Source organism: Wolffia australiana, chromosome 7 (genome assembly GCF_029677425.1).
Source record: "Wolffia australiana isolate 7733 chromosome 7, ASM2967742v1".
NCBI classification, from domain to species: Eukaryota; Viridiplantae; Streptophyta; class Magnoliopsida; order Alismatales; family Araceae; genus Wolffia; species Wolffia australiana.
In genome coordinates this window covers 9,869,015-9,889,111 of record NC_135841.1, presented here as the reverse complement: position 1 = coordinate 9,889,111, position 20,097 = coordinate 9,869,015, and the positions used below count along the sequence as shown (strand labels likewise).

General features: G+C 41.6%; 2 protein-coding genes across 8 annotated transcripts; one reads left to right on the top strand and one right to left on the bottom strand.

Moving 5' to 3' along the window:
- The first annotated feature begins 6,980 nt into the window (after positions 1-6,980).
- On the top strand, positions 6,981-18,107 carry URE (urease). Of its 2 annotated transcripts, XM_078577909.1 has the most exons (18): positions 6,981-7,216; positions 7,339-7,543; positions 7,721-7,794; positions 8,263-8,308; positions 8,583-8,688; positions 8,793-8,935; positions 9,058-9,168; positions 14,517-14,680; positions 14,752-15,130; positions 15,225-15,333; positions 15,735-15,874; positions 16,048-16,185; positions 16,261-16,352; positions 16,720-16,849; positions 17,029-17,187; positions 17,261-17,434; positions 17,521-17,727; positions 17,803-18,107. In XM_078577909.1, exons 2-18 carry the CDS (start codon positions 7,418-7,420, stop codon positions 18,022-18,024), a joined length of 2,520 nt encoding a protein of 839 aa, XP_078434035.1. In that variant the 5' UTR covers positions 6,981-7,216; positions 7,339-7,417; the 3' UTR covers positions 18,025-18,107. The 2 variants fall into 2 exon arrangements, with proteins under 2 accessions (XP_078434035.1, XP_078434036.1); XM_078577910.1 differs by lacking the exons at positions 6,981-7,216; positions 7,339-7,543; positions 8,263-8,308 and having other exon boundaries at positions 7,744-7,794; positions 8,578-8,688.
- Positions 15,661-19,562, bottom strand: LOC144705305 (Thioredoxin superfamily protein). Of its 6 annotated transcripts, XR_013582015.1 has the most exons (9): positions 19,255-19,562; positions 19,041-19,184; positions 18,765-18,973; positions 18,175-18,395; positions 17,790-18,044; positions 17,369-17,714; positions 16,990-17,254; positions 16,011-16,846; positions 15,661-15,844 (listed from the first exon to the last, which is right to left on the bottom strand). XR_013582015.1 is itself a non-coding variant. In XM_078577911.1 (4 exons), the coding sequence occupies exons 1-4, from the start codon at positions 19,503-19,505 to the stop codon at positions 18,238-18,240; spliced, it is 762 nt and encodes a 253-aa protein (XP_078434037.1). In that variant the 5' UTR covers positions 19,506-19,562; the 3' UTR covers positions 18,091-18,237. The 6 variants fall into 6 exon arrangements, 1 of the variants encoding a protein (XP_078434037.1); XR_013582013.1 differs by having other exon boundaries at positions 16,990-17,714; XR_013582014.1 differs by having other exon boundaries at positions 16,011-16,110; positions 16,990-17,714.
- Positions 19,563-20,097: the final 535 nt, after the last annotated feature.

Below are 20,097 nucleotides of genomic sequence, written 5' to 3'. Positions count from 1 at the left end.
ATGACTTACTTCACATTTATGTATGGGCCAAGATGAAATTTTCTACTAAACTTTACCGCATACTCTCTTGAATCAGATCTGGAAAATCAGTTTCCGATATGAATTTGGTTCCAATACATAAAAGGTGGCATCCTTTTATGTACTTGTATGCTCCAAAATCTGTTTGATATTTTTCCCTGAATTCTCTTTTTTGGGTTTGGGCTTCCTCCCCCAATCCAGGTTGTGGATTAGGCTTCTTCTTTTCAGCCATTTGATCCCTGAAGTTATCATTAAATCTATGTATGTCATTGGGCTTACATAATCATCAAGAAGATTTGAAAAAAATACCACTTGACTTTAAAAAAGTTAATTAGCCTTGCGATCAAAATATCCATGAATAAAGAACAAAAAAAAGCAATTTAACTGGTTATTTTATACGATTCAATATTTTTTACATAAGGGATGCCTAAAACGTGTTGACTATACAAATTTCATGGATATATATTAATAAAATGTATCAGTTCGTGTATATTTTTTATCATCAAATGCCCCCAATTTATTACAAGTCTCTCAAAGATATTCCATAGTTATGCTTAGGCCATTCATTCATGCTTAATACAATCCACATGAATACAAAGTGGTTAAAAAAATCAATCACACCCCAAATATGAATAATCCAAGATGACTTCGCAGACTCCCCCCTAATTTCTAAGTGATGTGTATAGTCGACCCCAAATGAATTGGAAAGAGCTAATGTAAATCAGAAGAAATACTTCTGTTCATGTATGATAACTATGGTAACAAAATTTACTTACTGATCTTAGCAAAAAACATGCATCTTCAAAAAATGTCCTCAAAGAATGTTCAGGATCTTAACTTAATCGAGGCTTAGATATGTAGCCAACCAAGCTCAAGAATCCACCAACAGTATAGGGCTGAGAGTAAAAAACCCTTACTGATTTGCAAAAAAACAACCTTCTTGAATGAGATGATAAATGTTTACAAGTTCACCAAAGGGACTAACAAACAAGAAGATACACACTTGGTGTCTTGTCCTCATAAAAGCTTCTTTGTCCCCAAGTCTTCTCCAACTCTCCAATGATCTTAGCTTGAACCCTCCAAAGTTGCTCACATGATGCTCTAAAAAATGTACACTAGGATGCTCTCCATAATTCCCTCACAATTCCACCTCAGGATGAGGTAGTCACCTCCTTTTATAGAGCTCCTTGGAAGCTTCTAGAGACCCTCTCTAGAATATTTCCACAACTTAGTAGAATATCTAGAAAGATTTGTAAGCTTCTAGAATAGTCTAGAGGAATCCATAAAATTCAAGAAGTATCTAGAAGGCTCTAGAAGATTCTAGAGGAGTTACTACAATGCTAGAACATTTCGAAAGCCTCTAGAATATTTTGGAAGCCTCACCATTTGTAAGGAATGTCTATAGTAAACCCCAAATGGTTTGGAAATGGCTAATGCAAATGAGAATAAATACTTATATATATGTTAGATAGCTATGGTCACAAAATTTCCTCATTGATCTTAGCAAAATGTTACACATCACTCTCTTACTATAGTTGGCTACTTAGTGATTGGGGTACTCCAGCAACCTTTATACTGCTTGAAGATAAATAGAAGAAACTCTTCTCCTGCTTAGCACACAATAAGTTATGTACCAATAATATTGAATAGGTGAGAAAATAATTAAGGATGAATAGTGAAAGGGTGACTATAGATTTTACGAAGAGGGAAAATGAAGATTTTCATTTCGTAAGATGACTACACCCACAAGTGATTACGATAAGGATAGATGAATATGAAGTAGATGAAATGTTTAGGAGAAAGAAAAAATACTTGGATAAGATTTAACTTCCAGAAAAATACCCCCTAAAATGTTTTGTTTATTTTTTCGTAGGGTTTTCCTTGTATTTGATGCCTTCCTTTTTTTATCTACTAAAAAACGGATTTTAAAAAATGCATATGAAAAGAAAGAATTTATTTTAAATTAAAATGATTGAAGAGAAAAAGTATTTATGAGAGTTGGAACTATAATTAGAAACATAAGCTTGTGAGCATGGGATCTCATAAGTTACTCAATATAAATGGAATTGGTGAAACATTGTTTGGGTGGTTGTTGTGTTGATAGTATTAGACCATAATTTAGGGTAAAAATATTAGCTAAATACTCTTAATGAAGAGTTGAATCCACAAAGAGCACATAATGAGATACCGATTTTTGTCTCTATATATTTTCTATTTTTCTAGAAGTGTTCTTATATTTTTAGAATTTTTATTTAATTTAATTTAAGAAAAGTAATGAAAATGAGAGGAAATATTTGAATAAAATATGTTTTATTTAAATAAATTTAAATTTTAAAAGTATTCCTAATTTTTTTAACTCAATTTAGGAAAAAACAATGAAAATCAGACCTTTATGGTGCTACAGTGTGGTGGCAGAAAGTAGTGGGTGCATGGGATGTGAGCAGATGGTTAGATAATATATGTGGAAACATAGGTGGATGAAAATATATACGGCCAAAGGATACTCAAGAAGGTTGATGAGTATGGTTGATCTTGTAGCCATGAGTGTAGAGAAACTAAGGATAATGAGCGGATGTTTTTTTTTAAAATAGTTCAGTAAATTGATCCATCAGAATCCCTGAACGGTATTCTACCAAGGTGTTAATCAGGTTGATTCGTGTCATGGTTGTGTAAGTTGTCATTAGACATGAGACACCAAAGACATCTTGAGGATGGACAATTATACTTTGAGTATGATCTAGTAGTTCCTAATCATGGAGTTCTAGGAAGTCTTAGTTTGGGTGCAATAAGAATTTCAAAAAATAGAGTGATCAAGATGGGATTGTTTTCCCTCAATATATGTGAAGATGCCTTGAGGAAGACGATGTGATGAAGTCCCTGTCCAAGATAGTGGAATATTATAGTAGAGTTCTATGATGATTTCCAAATGCATAAGTACTAACCTGGATGACCAACTAGGGTTTGATAATTTACCATAACCCAAGGCATCCTAGATGTTGTATGATACATATATGGTTACTAATGAAAAAAGGTTCCATGAGTGCTCGATACACACTCCTTTGTATTATCTAGATCATGAGGTGTAGCTTGGCACCCCATGTGCTAGATACTCAACCTATAAATTGGGTTAACTTAATCCATCATTAATCAATCTATATGATGATATATTTATTTAATTTAAAAGGCCAAAAAGGTTATTCTACTCTTGGAATCATTAAATAGATTGATACATGGGCTTAAAGGGTCACAAACAAATGGTATTTTGGATGTTAAGAGATTTTAGGAAAATATCCTATTATTATAAATAAGAGAAGGGCCTGAAGAAAATTCACACATGCTGGAATTGATCAAGGCCATTCTCATTCTCATTCTTCCCCCTTCTCTGCTTGGCTCCGCTACATTCTCGATGTAAGTGGGACAACCTAATGACAATGGTGGAATGAGAAAGGGGCTCATAAGATGCATGAGATCTGACATACAAGGGATTCCATGGATATGCTTGATTGAAGGGCTAGAGAACTATTTTCTATGCAACGGAAGCAATTATCAATTCCAAATTTATGTCGTAAACATTACACATCATGCATACCTTTTGGGGAACTTGTTCCACCCTTGACTTTCTCCTTCGTATATTTTTTGAAGCTGTTAATGTGTAAATGACCACATGATCAAAAATACTTATCTTACAAGTAGGATCAGATTGTGTTATTTTATCTGGATTATTAATGTCCATCTAGCGATCCATTGAATGAGAACATTTGGAATTCATGTTTAAAGACTAGGGATCACTAAATGAAATATCTCATCATAATTCATTAGGTCATTGCATGTATTCATGGACTCCATTATAAACATCACACAAGAATAATAATGTAGAAATATTTCATTCAATGAACTTAAACAAAAGCATGGTGGTGTGATTGGCTTGGTGGACACATACTATCTATCAGGCTAAACACTTGAGTGGCTCAACACATCTCACCCACAGAACAGAGAAGTCACAATTCTGATCCATGAGCACGTGATTTGATCAATCATTTTACAAATATTTTTTTTATTCTACTAAAAGTCTCATGCTGCAAGAGTCGCTTTTGTTTCATATACATCAGTGTCAGAGAACCCAACGAGGCTGATGTCTTATGATATTATCTTGACCATCAAATCATCTTCGGGTAATTGTTACTATATATTGAGTTAAGACTAATTTGAATCACCTAAACAAGGATCCAAAAGTCATAATCAATATATATTCATCCATCCACAAGATGTCCTTGGCATCTTAAGTCTTTGGACCCCTTACATGACTGTGACTTGAAAGTTATGTATAATTGCATTCAGGGATTCACATGGATCAATTTAATAAACTTCCATTCAATGCCTAATAATGATATACCTTCCTTCTCATTACGTGAGGTAATCTGGTTTATACATACAATGGAGAAAATACCTTGTAGATTTTTTCGATACTCACCTTTTCAGAATAGTCTGAGTTAGTGTAGACTACTCAATGGGTTGATAACATAATTATATAATATGCATTTTAGATTAAAACATATGTTCACGATAATTCACCATATATAGTTCTCACAGATTCTAAGCTCTTGGGGATCTTTTTAGCCCACAACCTTAGCTTGCATACTTTGTTTGTCTCATTAGAGTTTTGATATATTCGAGTTAATTTTTATGTACTTACTTTTTCATCTAAGTTACCATGTAAAATGATTTATTTACATCAAAGTCTTTTATTTTTCAGATTAAGATATCAACATTGTCATAGTATTCGTCTTATAAACTGGAACAAAAGTTTTGGCACAGTCAAATCTATATTTCTAATTGTAGTCATGTAAAACAAGCTACATATTCCAAGAAACCTAATAGTTTTATCTTAGAGGATACTCTTTACTACCTCCGACAATTTATTGGAATGTAATGCCCAAAACAAAATGTGTGAACCCAATTTTGGAATGAAAATTTTGGAATAAATGTGTGCAACTCAAACCCACTGGAAAAGTGAATAACTTTATTAAGAAATAGTGTGATATTTTTAGATATCATTTTGTTTTCTTCCTCATATATATTTGCCTCTTCAAGTCTGTTAAAATTTAAATTGTTAAAGGTAATATTATCATATCCTCTTCTAAAAGGTCTGAAGAATATGTGACAACAAATTTACATGTAAGAGTTATAGAGACTGAGTTGTTAGTTTGATGTGGATACATATGTGCATAGCAATCACTTGCAAACACTTGACAATCCAAATCATTAACAAGTTTTTATCTGTAATGAATATTTTATCACTTCAAAAGGGTTCCGTCTAGATACTGTTACTATTATTACCTAACGATTGAAAACAATCACATGTCGTGTAGCTTATCCTTGGAATATCTTTCACACATTACCTTAGATAATCACCGAGCATATCTTTCCTAAGATATAAACTATTTCTTTCTGTTATATTTTTCAGGAGTATAGACACGAGATAATTCATATATATGTTTCATCAAATCAGAATTATAATCAAACATGTCACAATGTATTTCTGTCTGCTATATTTAATTTCTGATTTGATTTTTTGTATCTGGTTGGGATATTATCTATGAGTCATGGATATTAGTTAATAAAGCAGCAGTGACTCTTCTGACTTTAAATTCATCTGATGAATCAAACAGAAATGACAAAAAATCATAAATGAATATCATAAACAAGGAAAATACTTGAAAATCTGTGAAAGGGGAAAGGTCGCATATATCACAATGTATTAAACTGAAACTATCGAACATAAGAATTCAATAATCAAAGTTGGAAAACAAAATTCTCCCATGGTTGGAGAGTTGGGAAACTCGTCACTCTATCTCATCTACAACTAATATTTGACATAAATATGTAAAGATAGCCTTGTTACGATGGAATGATGTATGTCCTTGTTTCTATTTGGTATTTTCTTTTATGTATTGGATTCTCTTAGATACTGACCTTTTCTTGTGTCCTGGTTCTCTAGTATAGACATGACATAGATCCATCTCTTTTCCCAACAAGTATACTCCAGCCTTCAAATCTGGGAATTATCAACCCTATCAAAAACCAATTTAAAGAATGATATAAAAAATTATCTAGTAATTTTTACTCTTTTATGTATTGGATTCTCTTAGATACTGTCCTTTTCTTGTGTCCTGGTTCTCTGGTATAGACATGACATAGATCCATCTCTTTTCCCAACAAGTATACTCCAGCCTTTAAATCTGGGAATTATCAACCCTATCAAAAACCAATTTAAAGAATGATATAAAAAAATTATCTAGTAATACACTCATTCAGATGTGAAACATGTAACACATTTTTCTAATATTTGAACCAGTTTAACTTCAACACTTGCAACAACTAAAAATGTGAGCTCATGCCATCATCAGTTTTCACTTTCCTATTAAAATAGGGAATAGGTGTTTCAAATTATATGTCTCTCTTCAATTAAAAATATAAAAAACATATACATGTGGATGTTATTAACTGAGGGAAATTGCACCATGAGTTGCATAATTAACCATTGATGGTGACTCAATCACTCATGAAGACAATTTAAATTTGGTGCATACATTCCTTTGTTTTATCCAAATACCTTGTCATCTTTTTTTATCTTACTTAGGGATGATGAGGTACTTTATGAATACTGAAGCTCTCACCTATATACCACAATTTCCCATATATTTTCTAGTACGTTTCCTTTGTTTGGGTTTGATTTCATACAAGAACTGCACCAATCTTGGTTCTTCTCATATCCACCTAGATTCTTGAGTCGATCATATGGTAGCTTTAATTTAGTTGAATAAAGAATACAGATTTGACCTCTTATTCCATGTCCAAACTTCTCAAGATAGGCATCCTTAAATTAATAGAACACATGAATCTGCATATATTTTAGCAAGAATCAAGAAGAGAATCTACGACTGCTAATGGGTATTCTGTCATAATCTCGCGTGAGAAAAGTTGAAAGCGATGCGACAGATCGAATTGCATACGTCTGATTCTGCAGCAGGTTCGTCGCCATTAAAGCAGTCGCATCTCGCAATATAGATGCGATAAAAGTCGTGGGGGCCAGAAAACAACGTGGGTCCAGAAACCTGGATCTCTGGATCTCTTTGCTTCTATACTTACTTTAATCTTTGGATTCCGGGATCTCAGAGGCATGTTTGCAACTATCTGGGTAATTCCCTCGATGCAATTTCCTCGCTCAAATTATCTAATTCGAATGATTTATAGTTCTTCAGATATCCTTTTCTTCCGGCTGTTTTTCTCAATTTGGATCGGTATGAACTGTTGATGCAGTATTCTTCAACTCTTGAAGCGATTTACCGTTAGCGGTTGTGGTGGAAAATTCACAGTTGGAGAGGATTGTTGACGAACCATGAAGCTGTCTCCGAGAGAGGTTGATAAATTGAGCTTGCACGGCGCAGGGTTTCTCGCCCAAAAACGTCTGGCAAGGGGTCTTCGCCTTAATTATACTGAGGCTGTGGCTCTCATTGCTACCCAGGTGATGAACTCAGCCTCTTTGATCGATTTTCTTCTTGCTATTTATTTCTGTCCTTTACTTGTCGAAGAAATATGTTGAAACAGTTGAAAAAAAGATTGAATTACTCGTCAACGAAGTTTTTCAATTCAGTTCTTGTGAATTCCTGAACTCGACCTCTTTCGACATGATGAATTTTAGATCTTGGAATTTGTTCGTGATGGGGACAAGTCTGTGGCTGAACTGATGGATATTGGGAAACAGCTTCTGGGAAGGTAAGATATCTGTCTGAAAGTTTCTATTTGATCAATCTTTTGAGAATCGAAGTTTGAGATCGAAATGGTGATGAAGGCATTGTTATTGATCCTGTCTCCGATCATCTCTTTTTTGGAAAAACTCCACGTCCCTGCAATCTTTTGCTTTGGCTGATGCCATGGACTGAGGAAGAAGAACATGAAAAACCACCATCGTTATTTAAAATGATTTATGGGTCTTAATGAGGTTGGAGACAACGGTCGGCATAGTATCAGACAGTAACATGTTTCTATTATTTCGTCGCCGCAATGATTGTTCATCTTTGAAAAATATTGACGACTTGAGTTATGCTATCATGACTTTACAGATGCTTTGTTTCGAATTTTGATAATTTAAAATTTTGGATTGCGAAGATTTTTTGTTGAAAAAGAATAATGGGTTATTAATCACATATTTTTACAATCTCAATCAGTCCCTGCTAATGACAGGAGGCAAGTTCTTCCAGCCGTTCCTCACCTTCTTCACATGGTTCAGGTTACTGTCACTTCCTTGTGATTCTCCTGCGTAAAGTTACTCAGCAAAATAATGATCAAATGAAATTCCCATTTGGCTGTCATTTTTTTCAACAGAGAACTCGGATCTGTTTCTGATATATTTTACAGTCATCTTCAATTACGTCTCATTTGATCACTTTAAAGTAATAATTTTCCATGCACTTGGTAGACAGAAGAGGTCGCTAAAGTGGGTAATTACCTTTGTATGCACTAAAAAAGTAAGAAAACTCTCCTTTATTTTTTTCTAAGACCAGGTTGAAGGAACCTTCCTTGATGGCACAAAGTTAATCACTATCCACGATGCAATTTCAAGTGATGACGGTCAGCTGGATCTAGCTTTGCATGGGTCTTTTCTTCCAGGTAGGAAATATTTCCAAGTCTAAACATCAGTATTACTTTCTTTGGTCATTCTTTAACAATTCTTGACGTGGACATTACCTAATAAATTATATTTTTCTATTCAGTGCCAGAGTTAGAAAAGTTTCAGGTAAACGATTCCGTTGACTTTCCTGGTGAACTGATTTCCGGGGAAGGACATATTATACTTAACATGGGGAGAAAAGCGCTTATTCTCAAAGTTGTTAACATGGCGGACAGACCTATTCAGGTAGGTTCATGTTTCTAGACTTCTGTGTTTTTTATGCTGCAATTGATGATGAATAATGTATTTTTTCATTCTATCTCGAAAATGCTGTATTAAATCATTTTCTTGTTCATTATAATTGCCAGATTGGGAGCCATTATCACTTTATTGAGGTGAACCCCTATTTGGTTTTTGATAGAAAGAGAGCTTGTGGCATGAGGCTAAACATTCCAGCGGGAACAGCTACTCGGTTTGAGGTAGCCAATGATTTCTAATGATGAGATTTTTTTCCTCGAAATTCTGAACTATCATTGTTGATCTGAGTATTACATGTCTTTATTTTCTCTCTCTTGTTAGCCCATTAAGGGCCCTCTCTAGTCAGCCCATTAGGGCTTCCTATAAAACCCTGTAATCTCTTTCATTTGCTATTAAGAATTGTTCTTTTCTTATTTACATGGTATCAGAGCCCTAACCCTAACCCTAATCTGGGTTTCCTGGGCTCGACCTTGCGCTCCGATCTTCGGCGGTTCTCACGACCGCCTGATCTCGCGCTCCGGTCTCTCGCCGTCTCGCTCCGGGCCTCCCAGGCGCTCGTCGTTCTGACATCCGCCGTCCCAGCGTCTTCCGCTCCGGCGCCCGCCGTCCCGGCCTGCGCCTCCTCGACTCGCGCCCTCCCGGCTCGCGCCGCCCCGGCTCGCGCCGCCCGGCGACCGGCGTCCAGCGCTCGCCGTCCGGCGATCGTCAGCCCGTCGTCCAGCGCCCGCCGTCCCGGCGCCAGCGTCCCGGCGCCCGCCGTCCAGCTCCCCGCTCCGCCGTCCCGGCGCCCGACATCTCGGCGCCTGCAGTCCCGGCTTCTCGTCGTTCCGGCGCCTTCTGACTGTGGTCTACTCTGCTTTCATCATGACGAACCCGGTTGAAGCCCAGACCTCTACTGTTACGCCAGACTCGACGCCGGTATCTACGCCACATGCATCTGCAGTGCCTCTCGAGCCCGGAAATTGGTCGTCCTCCTCTGGACCATCCTCTTTGCCTCGGATGCCTCCGGATGGTATGTTTACTGGATTCAATCTCCTGCAATGGCGCTAGTACGTCCAGATAACTTTAAAAGGGCGTCTCATGCGCCATCTTCTAGAAGACGGACCTTCCCAGACCGATCCCAAGTATTATGACTGGCTGGACGTTGAGGGGGTAGTTCATCGTTGGCTCTTGGACAGTATTTCACCTAGTGTTAAAGGTGAATTCATGTCTCTAGAGTCGGCTCGGAGCGATGCGGGAAGCAGCACTTGAGAGCCACTCCATGAAGCACAACATTGCGACTGCATGCAATTGGTACATCGGGCCGCTAACCTGCGTCAAGGGGACCGGTCTATCATGGAGTACAGTACGGAGCTCATTTCGTTGTGGAATGAAATTGACTACTACATGCCGCCCGACCCCCATTCGGTGGACCGCCAATATACTCTTCAACTTCGGGTTTTCCAGTTTCTTATGGGACTGAACCCGGCATATGAAGTTATGCAGGCTCAGCTTATTCATCGATAGACTGGTCCTACCTTCCAGGATGCGCCCCACAGTGTGCGGGTTGAAGAATCCCGCTATCAGCAGGCCCAGCACTCGGCTTCGGCCCTTGTAGCTCCTTCCCCTTCGTCTCCACGCCCATCGTCGTCCCCCCCACCCGGCTCTTTGCCACGTGGTCCGGCGGCTCGGACGGAGGATTCTCCAAAGGTGATCCTTCGCTGTTTTGCAATTACTGCAAGAAGCGAGGTCACTCTAAGGAGACGTGCTACAAGCTTCAACAGAAACGCGCACAACCGAGCAACCTTGCTGCAGCCGCCTCGTCCGTGCCCCCCCCGGGTCAAGTGCCTATGCTGTACGGTCTTCTCCCAACTAGTGCCTCGCCCGCTAGCTTCACTCCGGAAGAGATGGAGCGTCGCGCTGCTTGATCCTCTAGTCGTGGGCTCATGCTCCTTGGCCCACGCAGGTATGTCCACCAGTCTTCCCACACCTACATCCCCTCCTGGCCATTCTTTTTCCTCTTCCACTTGGCTTCTTGATTCCGGTGCCACTGCCCACATGACCCCAAATCCTCGAGCCTTTCAAACTTATTCACCCGTTTCTGGCTCCTCCAAAGTTAAAACAGCCTCCGGCGATCTTCTCACCGTAGCGGGTATTGGTCGTGTGGCCCTTTCCTCTTCTATGCATCTATCTAAAGTTCTTCATGTTCCTTGCCTTACTCATCATCTTCTCTCCCTATCTAGCCTTGTTCGCGACTTGAAACAAGACCTTACCTTCTCTCCTAATTCATGTTTTTATCGTGATAAGGTGTCGGGGAGGATGATTTCCATTGCTGAGGAGCATAAGGGGCTCTATCTTGTTCGTCCTTGTTCGAGTTCTCTTGCTTTTGCTGCTGCGGCAGTTTCCCTTTCGGCTTCCCACGAGCGTTTGTGGCTTCTTCATCGACGTCTCGGCCATCCTTCTTTTGCTACTCTTTATCGTCTCTTTCCTAAACTCTTTCAAGGCTATTCTGTGGACCGTTTTGTTTGTACTGCTTGTCGAATTGCCAAACATCATCGTACCACGTATCCTATCTCGTCTTCTCATTCTTCGACCCCATTCTCCCTTATTCACACCGATGTGTGGGGGCCTTCCCCTATTCATAGTACTTCCGGTTCTCGGTGGTTATGCATCTTTATTGACGACGCTACTCAATTCACGTGGGCATATTTCTTGAAGAACAAATCGGAGATATCTCGTGTCATTCCTCAATTTTACTCCCTTATCTAAACTCAATTCTCTATATCCATTCGTCGCTTCCGCTCCAACAATGCTAAAGACTACGTTAACACCACGTTAAGCACCTTCTTCCAAGACAGTGGCATTATCCATGAAACTTCTTGTCCCTATACACCACAGCAAAATGGCGTTGCCGAAAGAAAATTCCGTCACATCTTTGAAATGACTCGGAGCCTTCTCTTCCATATGCATGTGCCCAAGTATTTTTGGGGGGAAGCCGTCTCCACCGCCATCCATCTTCTTAATCGCCTTCCATCTCGAGTGCTTGACTACTCCACTCCCATTGACCGTCTTCAGCATTCCTTTCCAACTCTCTCTCTCCGAACTCATCTTACTCCTCGTGTATTTGGATGTGTATGCTATGCGCCCAACCACCAACTTGTTCGTGATAAACTGGATCCCCGTGCTATCAAGTGTGTGTTTGTTGGCTATTCTTCCACCCAAAAAGGCTATTTATGCTATCATCCACCCTCTTGTCGCTTCGTCGTCACCAAAGATGCCACGTTTGATGAATTGCTTCCCTACTATTCCTCCTCCTCTCCTGAACCCTCATCGTCCCCATCTCCCTCCGATCCACTCGAATTCCTCATCCTCGTCCCTCGTCCCTCTTCACCGGCCTCGCCCGACGTGTCTTCGCCTGTTGCTCCTCCAGCAATTGTGCCTCCCGACCCGCCTCCGGCCGCCGTCTCAGTCCCTCCTGTGGAGCCTCCTCCAGTATCTGCTCCTGCGCTCGACCCTTCTGCTGCACCTTCTTCGATTCCTCCGCTCCCTATCCGTCGCTGCCCGCCTGAAAAACGCTATGGTATTACCCTTGCTCGTCGCAAGCCTCGGCTTCCTTCTTCGTCTCCTGCTGCCCCGTCTACCTCAACCTCCACCCCTCCTACCACCTCCTCATTAGCCGTGCTGCCCTCTTCTCGTTCCTCTCCCCTCTATCCGTTGGCGGAATCTATCTCCTCTCATCGCCTCTCACCCTCTTATCATGCCCTTCTCACCTCCCTTGATGCCACTTCCCTTCCCAAGACAGTGGACATTGCCCTTTCATTTCCGCATTGGCGTCAGGCCATGGCGGAAGAACTTCAGGCTCTTGCTCACAATGAAACGTGGGATCTGGTTCCTCTACCGACCGGGAAGCATCTCGTGGGTAGCCGTTGGGTGTATGCTGTGAAGCATAATTCTGACGGTTCTATTGAGCGCCACAAAGCCCGGGTTGTGGCACAAGGGTTCACTCAGAAACATGGCATTGATTATCAGGAGACCTTTGCTCCCGTCGCCAAGCTGAATACTGTACGGATCTTATTGGCCCTTGCTGCGGATCGGGGCTGGATTTTGCAACAATATGATGTGAAGAATGCTTTTCTGCATGGAGAGTTGGTGAGGAGATCTACATGGCATTACCTCCTGGCTACACTTCCTTAGTGCCATCGTCTCCGCGATCTGTTGTCTGTCACTGAAGAAAGCATTATATGGCTTGAAGCAATCTCCTCGTGCCTGGTTTGAGTCGTTTCACGGCGGCCATGCAGCGTCGTGGATACCGTCGATGTAATGGTGATCACACCCTTTTCTACCGCCATTCCACGTCGGGGAGTCGCTATTCTTCTTGTGTACGTGGATGACATCATTATTACGGGTGATGATCGGCGACCATTACTGAGCTGGCTATGTATCTCGTCGGAATTTGCTATTCGCCATCTTGGCCCGTTGAGGTACTTTCTTGGCATAGAGGTGGCCTATTCTTCCAGCGGGATCTTTATTTGTCGAGAAAGTATACGGTGGACCTTCTCTGTGAGCTTGGAAAGGAGGACGCCAAGCCTGCTTCGACACCGATTGATGCGAACCATCGACTTGGTGCCGATGCGGATGAGGAGCTTGCTGAGCCTGGCCCATATAGAAGACTTGTGGGAAAATTGCTTTATCTCACCCACACTCGCCGGACATTGCATATTCAGTGGGTGTTCTGAGTCAGTTCATGCAGACTCCTCGCATGAGCCATTTTCATGCTGCTCATCGTCTCCTCCGTTTCCTGAAGGGCACCATTGGCCGTGGATTATTGTTTCGTCGCCATACCGGCCTGCGTCTTGAAGTCTACACCGATGCAGATTATGCCGGCTCTGTGGTTGATCGTCGGTCCACATCTGGGTATTGCACCTTCTTGGGCGGCAATCTGATTACTTGGAGGAGCAAGAAGCAGAAAGTGGTCTCTCGATCGAGTACTGAAGCGGAGTTCCGTGCCCTGCGCATGGTGCGTGAAGCACTTTGGATTACCCAACTTCTTCGTGAGCTACGGTGTCCAGTTCCTCTCTGTCCAGCTGTTCTGCGACAACAAATCGGCAATTAGCATTGCTCATGACCCCGTTCAGCATGACCGTACAAAGCACATCGAGATCGATCGCCATTTCATCAAAGAGAAGCTTGAATCGGGAGATTTTTGCACGCCTTATGTTCCGTCCGCTGAACAGCTTGCAGATATCTTCACCTAAGGGCTTCATGCCCCTAGGTTTGAGGAGCTCTGTTCCAAGTTGGGTGTGGATAACATCCACGCTCCAGCTTGAGGGGGAGTGTTGATCTGAGTATTACATGACTTTATTTTCTCTCTCTTGTTAGCCCATTAAGGGCCCTCTCTAGTCAGCCCATTAGGGCTTCCTATAAAACCCTATAATCTCTTTCATTTGCTATTAAGAATTGTTCTTTTCTTGTTTACAATCATGAAAACCCATAAGTTAATTTTGAGAAAAATACCCACTTATCTTCATGTCTCACTAAAAAATTACTATTTTTTGCAAAATACTTGTGGACATTACATCATTCTTAAAAGCCCGGGGAAGCCAAGAATATTATTCTGGTCAGCATAGGAGGAAATAAGGTGATTAGGGGAGGAAACAGCACCATAGATGGTCCACTTCATGAAGTTCAAGACGAAAGACTTATGCAAATAGTTCTTGCCAACGGACTCGGACACGAAGAATACCCCTCAGCCAGGTCTGATTTTTGCTTAAATATCCTGAAAAATAGAAAATTTGGAAAATCAATAATTCAGAAATTTCTTCCAGGGAAGGCATTGTGACAGAAAACTCATCTTTCACTGTCAAACTTTCTCGTGAAGCATATGCGAACATGTACGGTCCCACCGTGGGTGATAAGATACGTTTGGGTGACACAGAATTGTATGCAGAAATTGAAAAAGATTTTGCAGTGTATGGAGATGAATGTGTGTTTGGTGGTGGAAAAGTTCTCCGAGATGGAATGGGGCAGGCAGCTGGGTATCTTCCGTCTTTATGCTTGGACACAGTCATTACAAATGCGGTGATTATTGACTATACTGGAATTTACAAAGCGGATATCGGCATTAAAGGGGGGAATATCCATGCAATTGGCAAGGCAGGCAACCCAGATGTGATGGACGACGTTCATGCTGACATGATAATAGGGGTGATTTCTTGTATCCAGGATTTTTAATAAATGATTCTTTCAGTTTGGCATTTTTTTGATTCATGTGTTGATTGTTCTATGTTTTCTTGCGCAGGTTAATACCGAGGTTATTGCTGGTGAAGGCATGATTGTCACTGCAGGGGGAATCGACTGTCATGTGCACTATATATGCCCTCAGCTTGCTGATGAGGCCATTTCAAGCGGTAATCTTGCGCCATATATAGTGCTTTTTCTGAAATTCTCTCTTTTTTTGAAAATAAGGCCAAACTGAAAGAATCATTTGTTAAAAATCCTGGAATCAAGATCAACCCCGTTGTCATATCATCATGAAATTCTCTTTTTTCCTTATGTTTTATTTTCTCATTTCTTTTTTTGAAAGTAGTAAATCAGTTTCATTGGTACCCGTGAGACGAAAAAACTGAATTTAAGAGCCAAAATTACAAATTAACATCCGTATTAATTGATACCACAAAGATATTTCACCATTTGGATGGGGACCAAACCTTAATCTCCACTTTATAAGCACACTGTTTGATTTTTTAAGAAGTTCTTGAGGCTGTGTGGTGAAATAACAAGGTTTCTGTAAACAAAATTATCCATGAAGGTATCACCACATTGATCGGAGGTGGGACAGGACCGGCAGATGGAACTCGTGCAACAACTTGTACTCCTGGCCCATATCACATGCAAATGATGCTGCAGTCCACGGATGAACTGCCAATGAACATTGGATTCACTGGCAAGGTATTCCAATCAAACTTTTTTTAATTAAAAGAGGGAAGATCACCCAAAATCAGTGATCAACCCAAAGGTATTCCGATCAAAATGTCCTTGAAGTAAAAATCAAACGGCGGCAACTAGTAAGCTTGTTCCGTCATACCTTCCGAAACAAATATCTCAGTCACTTTTTGTACCAGGGAAACAGCTCAAAACCAGAAGGATTAACCGATATTATTGAGTCTGGAGCAATGGGGCTGAAACTGCATGAAGATTGGGGAAGCACCCCTTCAGCAATCGACAAATGTTTGGAAGTGGCAGACAAATACGACATTCAAGTGAATATTTCTAATCACTTTCTTTGCTTAAATATTGTCAACGTAAATTGACCCATTTTCTTGCATTCAAAACAGGTGAACATCCACACCGACACATTAAATGAATCGGGATGTGTGGAGCACACAATCGCAGCATTCAAAGGAAGAACAATCCACACTTACCACAGGCATCCTCTCCTTCCACTCAGATATTGGGGTCAGTGATATCGTTGGATCTGATCATCATATTAGGTCGATCCGATCCATCAATCAAATCAACCAAATCGAGATCAGATCACCCTAAAATCTGATCGATCACTGATCCCTGGTAGGGATAGGAATCTGCGATCAGATCAGATCAGATGAAAAGATAATTGATTGATCAGCCCTGATCGTGATCAGATTGATCACTGGCGTCTGTAGGAGATTGGGGTCTGCAATCAAATTTGATAAGATTGAAAGTTTTGGCTGATTGATCGATCGGCACAAAAATTTGATTGATTGCTGAACCCTATCCAGATATCTGAAGATTTTTAAATATTGTTGTGACTGCAGTGAAGGGGCAGGAGGTGGGCACGCCCCGGACATCATCAAAGTCTGCGGGGTGAAGAATGTCCTGCCTTCTTCCACGAATCCTACTCGCCCTTTCACCAAGAACACAGTCGACGAGCACCTGGACATGCTGGTACACATACTTGATCAACCCATTACCCCCTTTTCTCTCAGGCATGAAATCTAAAATGAGCACTAAGAAACCCAGAATCATAAATAACATGAAACATAAAATCAATGAGCACTATGAAACCCAGAATCATGGGCACTTACAAAATCATGAACGCCATGAAATTGTCTCTTTGATCACAGCTGGTATGCCATCACCTTGACCGGGACATCCCCGAGGATGTGGCTTTTGCGGAGTCTCGAATCCGAGCGGAGACCATTGCCGCAGAAGACATCCTCCACGACATGGGAGCCATCAGTATCATCTCATCAGACTCCCAGGCCATGGGTCGCATTGGAGAGGTTAAAATTACCAAGAATACTAATATCCATTATGAACCCTAACCATCCTTGTTAATTTACGTTCAATCTTCAGGTCATAACCCGGACATGGCAAACCGCCCACAAGATGAAGCAACAGAGGGGGAGATCAGTAGTAGAACCCGCAGCGGCAAACAATGACAATGAGAGAATCAAGAGGTACCTGGCCAAGTATACCATAAACCCTGCCATTGTCAACGGGATTGCTCAACATGTTGGATCCATCGAGGTGGGGTAAATAAATTATGGCCCTCTCCACAAGCCCTCCCCCGCACCATTAGATTGAATTTGCTGAGCTTCTTGGCGCTTACCCAGGTGGGGAAGCTGGCAGACCTTGTCATGTGGATGCCATCCTTCTTCGGGGCCAAGCCAGAGATGGTAATCAAGGGTGGGGTCGTCGCATGGGCCAACATGGGGGACCCAAATGCCAGCATCCCCACTCCCGAGCCCGTCATCATGCGCCCCATGTTCGGTGCAATGTGCTGGGCGGCCAGTGCCAGTTCCATAGCCTTTGTCAGCAAGGTCAGAGTCAGAAAAACAAATTTCCAGAGATTTTGCCCAGAACCAAAGTGTCTTTGAGTTACCTTTTCTGTGCAGGCTGCAAAGGAGGCCGGGATAGCGGCTAAGTACCGGCTGAGGAAGAGGGTGGAAGCAGTGGGCGGCGCGCGGGGGCTCACAAAGCTAGACATGAAGCTGAATGATGCCCTGCCTGAGATTGAGGTCGACCCGGAGACTTATACCGTCACGGCGGACGGGCAAGTCCTCAGCTGCGCCCCCGTCAGCTCTGTCCCCCTTTCCCGGAATTACTTCCTTTTTTGAATCCCTGAGATTGAAAGATTCTGCACCAAAATGCTTGTTTATTTGTAAATAAATGCCAAGAACCCGTTTTCCTATGGTAAAAATGAATTTCTCTGCACCAAGTTCCATGTTCAGTTACATGACATATCTTAATAAATGCTAATAACCCACTCTTTTCATGGCTCAAATTGAAAATGGCGTAACTGCTGTTCATAAAACTTGAGAGGGATATGACTAATCGCTGGAGTCGTCCTCATCATTTTCACGCTGCTTCACAATACTTTCAATGAACTTTCTTCGAACCCCATCGATGACAGCCTTCCTCGACGACTCGCCCGAGGTCCTTCCGTCGTTCAGAACTGGGTCGGATTGGCAGAACGCCAACGCCACCGCTGAAGGATAAAATTATAAGATATCTTCAGCAAGATGGCCAAAATTGATAACTCTTTTGCAGAAGTTGAATCCAAATGAGGACTGTTGAATCAATTTCAGATAATATAGAGCTTACGCAACCCATCGACACAAATATATCTGGTGAAATGAACAAGTCTTGTAGAACCAAATCTTTGTGTTAAAATCAAGAACGCTCCACAGTTGATGGTGAGTAGTTTGAATGCATAATGAGTTGATGATGAACGGAGGAATAATGTTAAATAGGGGGGAAATGAAAACGATAAATGAGATAATTAAATATATAGAAGACGAAAATAAAGATATCATGCTAGAAATGAGAAAAAAGACGAGAAATTAGGAGAAGATACCTTCAGGGGAGCATTTTCCACCGCCGTAGGGATGCAAACCCACTAGAGTACCCTTGACAGCCCCAGAGTTGTAGATTAAAATGGTAGGAAGATTGCAATCCGGATAGTTTGGAATGCAATCTTTCGATATTATCTTGACAAATTTGGTCGCTGGATACCTCTGAGCCAACTGATCAAGGCAACGCAAGAGCATGCTGCACTCTGCCATTCTGAGAGAAGAAAACAACACATTTTAAAATAATCAAATCTTCATGAGATTACATTGGCCAAGCTTACCCGTCCTTGTACAGAAGCACCACAACCCACAAATCGGGAGACGCCTTAGAGACTTCCCGCACGAAATCCGAACCCGTAATCTGTACCACGGATCCGAATTTCGAGATCCGAGCGGCTTCTCTGATCTCCCCAAGCCGCTTCTTCCTTCAAATTGAACACCCAAAAACAAAAGTAAAGACCCAAGAAATTCCAAAGGTGAAGAAAACCCACCAACCTGTACTCCTCGAGAAATCGATCATCGTCGAGGTCACGATCATCCTCCAAATCTTCAAGCTCCTCTTCGGTCTTCTCGTCGATCCAGGAAGCGGTTTTGGTGGGTTTGTCCACGTCGATTGGCGCCGGTGAGTAGGCCGAAGGCTTCAAAGGTTCCGGCTTTGGAGGTAGATTGCCTAGCCGACGTTGAATGTCGTCCCACTCCGTTGACGCTCCCTCTACATCCTTGTACACGTAATGGTAGTCCGCCATTCTTCACCTTCTTCCCCAAACTCTCCAACTTTCCCAAATGAATCTTTCAGATTTGACAAGGGGGAAGAGCACTAAATACCTCCATTAGGCCCATTAGAGACAAAATCAACCAGGCCCACGGTAATCTGGCCTGGGCCCAGGTAGGGAACGGCACATCTGGGATGTGATGCCCTGGACATGACGGACTGTGACGTGACAAAACTTCTGTCATGCCACCATCCTGTCACACATCCCAGTATATAGAGCAAAACCGTCATGTTACCGTCACGCGTCCCTCAGTGTGGCGTCCCATCACGTCCCCATCACCGGACGGCCTCACCGTTCACGGGTGATGTGAAAAAAACCCTTAAAAAAATTATTTTCAATTATTAGTGAAATTTTGGAGGACAGAGAATCAGAGGGGTATATCTTCAGTTATTTTTAGGTAGCGTTGGTTTGCACGCTTAAAAAAAGGGACTTCTGTGCAAAATGCCAAGAAAATGAAATTGCAACGCCACGTGGCAAAATCTCGGCCGTCGAAAAGCTTAAAAATAATGATTTTTCTACGTATTTTCGGTTAGTTTTCAACTTTTTAAAAAACCCGTCACGGCCA